General features: G+C 48.4%; 1 protein-coding gene across 1 annotated transcript; it reads left to right on the forward strand.

The window, feature by feature from the left end:
• The first annotated feature begins 1,974 nt into the window (after nucleotides 1–1,974).
• Nucleotides 1,975–3,009, forward strand: LOC123842993 (melanoma-associated antigen B4-like). The gene has a single exon (XM_064583979.1). The coding sequence runs from the start codon at nucleotides 1,975–1,977 to the stop codon at nucleotides 3,007–3,009; it is 1,035 nt and encodes a 344-aa protein (XP_064440049.1).
• The last annotated feature ends 1,478 nt before the right edge of the window (nucleotides 3,010–4,487 follow it).

Raw genomic sequence — 4,487 nt, forward strand, 5'->3', positions numbered from 1 at the left:
TCCCAGGACCGGTCTGAAGTCAAGGTGAGGACCCTGGGGGGGACTGAAGAGATTATTCCGCCCCCCATAACAAAGTTGGCCTCCCAAACCTGCCCCTTCGGTCGGGCTCTGGAAGGTCCCAGCGGACTGGCTGGCCGAATTTGGCCTAGAAAATCTCACGGAGAAGGCCTTGGTATGGGAGTAGTCCCGATTGTACACGTGGAGGAGAGCTAGGTCCTAACTGGATTCACAGTGAGGGCTCCGAGGGCTATGAGCAGACCTTTACCCAACAGAGGGGGCCACACTGGCAAGCCCCCCTGTACTCTGCTCTCGGAGGCTCCAGGAAGGGTAGACACACGTTGAGAGAGCTGCTTTTCCCTCTAGCAACTAAGGGAATTGAGGGCTCTACCTCTCAACTCCCAAACTCAGCAAGGGAGGCCCCGGGCAGAGCTGGCAGGCTGAGGTGCCCCCTCATTTTCTCTGGAGGTGATCTCAGGAAGGGGAGGGCCTTGGTCTAATGGAGCAAGCTCCTTTCAGCAAAATGGACCCAGTTCCTAACAGGAGTTGAGGCTGTGATACCCAGTGAGAATGGAGGACACCTCCCAGAAAGAAGGGGGCCACATAAAGCCCTATCCCTGTTCTCACGCCTGGGAAACTTGGGCATGGTGACATGATGCCTTATACTCACTTCTTCCTAGGGCATCTCAGGGAGGTGAGGGGCCAGGTCAAAGTGGGCAGCCTCAAGCCAGCAGAGGGAGGATTTGAGATTATGCCAGGTGTCAGAGTGAAAACCTTGAGAACTGTTCACATGTCCCATGCCACATCAGTGGGGCCCCAAAGAATCCTGCCTATTATCAGCTCTGGGAGACCTCAAGGATAGGTGTCAGGCGGAAGTGTTCATCAGTCACCACCCCACGGTAGCAGGCCAGTGCGGGTCTTGGTCTGAGGGGAGCGGTTCTAGGTCAGCAGAGGAAGAAATCTTAGACCCTGTCGTGAGTCAGATTTAGACCTTGAGTTGGGATCCTGTGGGGGACCACCTACCATAGGACATCAACCTGCCTGCAATAGCTTTTACCGTGTTTGGTCTGATAAGGTTGTCTTCACTTCTTCCTGTTGGGACTCAGGGAGGTTCGCTCTTACTATGAGGACATAGGCATCAGTTCAAGAAAAAGTGGAGCTTCTCTACCAGGAGCAAATTTGAGGAAGCTGAGTAAGGAATCAAGGGGTCCTCCAATCCTGAATAGAGGGGACATCAAAACATCCATCTTAACCCTTTGATTTCAGCCCTTGAAATCACAGGGAAGGGCTGTCAGGTTGAGCATCCCCCTCACTTCTTTATATTAGGTCTAAAGGCAGTGATATTCTTAGTCTGAAGGTGTAGCCACCAGTCAACAAAGGGGAGTGGTGCCAAGCCTTTCAAGGAGCCAAGATGAGGACCTTAAAGGAAGGCTGAGGATCCCAGTGAATTCAGGACATACAGGACCTTACTGAGCTCTCAGACTGGGTATTCCCTAGCAGGGAGGTAGGTTGAGGCATCCCTTCAGTTCCTTCTCCTGGGTCCCAGGGAGCTTTGAGGTGTCACCTTCAAAGCAGCAGAGGGGAGGGTGCCCCAGCTTTGCCAAGAATTGACATGATTATACTAAAGATAAACGGAGAGGACCCAACATGCCAGAAGACAGGGGGCCTCACTGCAGACACCTGCTCTCACCTGAGTAAACCCAAGGCAGGGCTAGCAGGATGCAAATACGACACACTTTAAGGGTTCCGTGGTTCCTCTCTGGGATTCGTAGGGGATAGGCTGACCAAGAGAACAGGATCCTTTGTGGGGTCCTAGAACAGTACCCTCAAGGATCCTGCAGAGGTGGCCTTTGATAAAACCAAAGTGGAATCTACTTGTTGAAGGTGATAAAACCATCTTACTCTCCCTCCTGCAGGGGCCCAAATCACCTGTCCACTGGCTCACACCCTTACCTGCCATCCCTGATCACAGCCATTATGCCTCGTGGTCAGAAGAGTAAGCTCCGTGCTCGTGAGAAACGCCGCCATAACAGAGGTGAGACCCAAGGTCTTACGAGTGCTCAGGCCACCACAGCAGAGGGGGAAGAGACCACTCCTTCCTCCTCTCCTGTTTTTGGGGATGCTCCCTCAGGTTCCCCTGTTCCTGGCACTTCCCAGGAGCCCCAGGAAGGTGTGGCCACCACCAGTGCTGCTGCAGGTGTTTCACGCCCGAGAGCTAATGCAGGTGCCAAGAGCCAGGTTGAGGAAAATAAAAATTCCTCTCAGGCCTCAACTTCCCCTGAGATTGCTCGCAAAGATCCTCTAACCAGGAAGGTGGGGATGTTGGTGCAGTTCCTGCTGTATAAGTATAAATTCAAGGAGCCTATTAAAAAGGCAGACATGCTGAAGATCGTCAACAAAAGGCACAGGGAGCACTTCCCCGAGATCCTCAGGAGAGCCTCCGAGCACATGGAGCTGGTCTTTGGCCTAGAATTAAAGGAAGTCAAGCCAGGCGGTCACTCCTATGCCCTCGTCAGCAGCCTAGACCTCACCAGTGACGGCAGTGTGAGCAGCATCTCGGGCTTTCCTAAGAATGGGCTTCTCATGCCTCTTCTGAGTGTGATCTTCTTGAATGGCAACCGCGCCTCTGAGGAAGATATCTGGGGATTCCTGAATATTTTGGGCATCTACGATGGAAGGAGGCATTTAGTCTTTGGGGAGCCCAGGAAGCTCATCACCCAAGATTTGGTGCAGGAAAAGTACCTGGAGTACCGCCAGGTGGCCAACAGTGATCCTCCACGCTACGAGTTCCTGTGGGGCCCGAGGGCCCATGCTGAGACCAGCAAGATGAGAGTCCTAGAGTTTTTGGCCAAGGTTCATGATACCGTCCCCAGTGCCTTCCCATTCCATTATGAAGAGGCTCTGCGAGATGAGGAAGAGCGAGCCCGAGCCCAAGCCACAGCCCAGGCTGCCTCTGTTACCAAGGCCGGTGCACGTTCCCGGGCCAAGTCCAGCCGCTCCTCTCGTCCCTAGACAGGGCTGAGGCAGAGTCTTCGCTTTGTTGTTGGAAAGGCCTATTAATTAGTGTTCCTGATATGCACAAATAACTTGCTATCTTTTTGTTTGTTTACATGTTTCAAGCAGTGTTCCTTTCAACAGAAAGTTTATTTAGATTCAGAATATAAGTTTATGAATGACATGGATCACACATTTATTGCTGTTTATCAGGTTTAGGAGTAAGAGTTTGTTTTTGTTTTTTTGAAATAAAAATTAGACCTCCTTAAAGCACTTTTGTGATCCAGAGCAAGCTAACATGGCTTTAGGATAGGAATATCCTGGGAAAAGTGAGAGTTCCACACTAAAATAGTTGGGATCAGAAGGTAGATAGATGGATGGATTAATGGATAGATGGATGGATGGATGGATAGAAAGATTGAGTAAAAATTGGTTAATTCTTGGTTTGTCTTTTTGTAAATTTAAAAGACATATACCTCAATTTGTTTATGTTCGTCAAGAATGTTTGAGAATATAAATCATAGTGAATCAGACCTCTTTATTCGTGTCTCTTATTTTACACAGAAGTTGAGCATCTGTTCTTGGGAAGTCTTCATGCTTATACTGGGGATGTTTAGTCAAAGAAGACCCAGCCACTGCCCATACAATTATAGATTCTAGGAGCAGCTGTCCTTATGAAAGAGGGTGAGATAGTACTTCATAAAGAACAAGTGAAAAGCATGGTAAAGAGGGGGCTGAGAGAACATATTACTTATGTTTTCATTCCTAAGCAGAATTTTGGCTGATTGGGAGGTTTTTCTTGGCCAGGGCACTGCATATTCTCTGACATGTCTTAGTTGTAAAAAACAAAACTCAGCTGCATAGATGGTAATGTCTGAGGTCAAGATAATCATAGTAATAACTGCCATTCCCTAATGTCTCAGTACAAGACAGGCCCAGCAACAGATGCTTTCTGTACATTACACATACTCCACCAGTCCTACAAGATAGGGCTCATCAAACTTACTTCATAGAGAAGGGCTTGAGGCTCATAGAGTTCAGCAGTGTGCCAAAATTCATAGGGCTAGCAAATGACAAGGCTGGGACTCGACTCCTGGTCTCAATTATTATAGAGCCCACACTATTTTACTCCTCCCACCCTGAGCCACACCCTGTGTTTCTTATTTCAGTTTTCTTCTCAGTACTTCAAGATTTGTCTTAGGTGATAAAAAGAATGGCTTTGTGTCCAAACTGCTGGATTGGAATATATAGTCAGAGCAAAAAGAATACCAAAATAATTAAGAGGTATAATTAAATAAATGACAGGATTAGGTGACAGTATGACCATCTACATTTGCAATGTTAAAACACCTCAAAATATCAGGGGCTCTCAGAATCAGCCTGGACAATCTGTTAACCTGTAGAAAGTAGATCTCGCAGAACAGAAGCTACTTGAGAATCTTCACCTGGCTGATGAACGGAAGGAATAGCTCAAGTGTATTTTTTTTCCCATGATG

Source organism: Mirounga angustirostris, unplaced genomic scaffold (genome assembly GCF_029215605.1).
Source record: "Mirounga angustirostris isolate CCGP_5_RB_7025 unplaced genomic scaffold, mMirAng1.0.hap1 SCAF_243, whole genome shotgun sequence".
NCBI lineage: Eukaryota > Metazoa > Chordata > Mammalia > Carnivora > Phocidae > Mirounga > Mirounga angustirostris.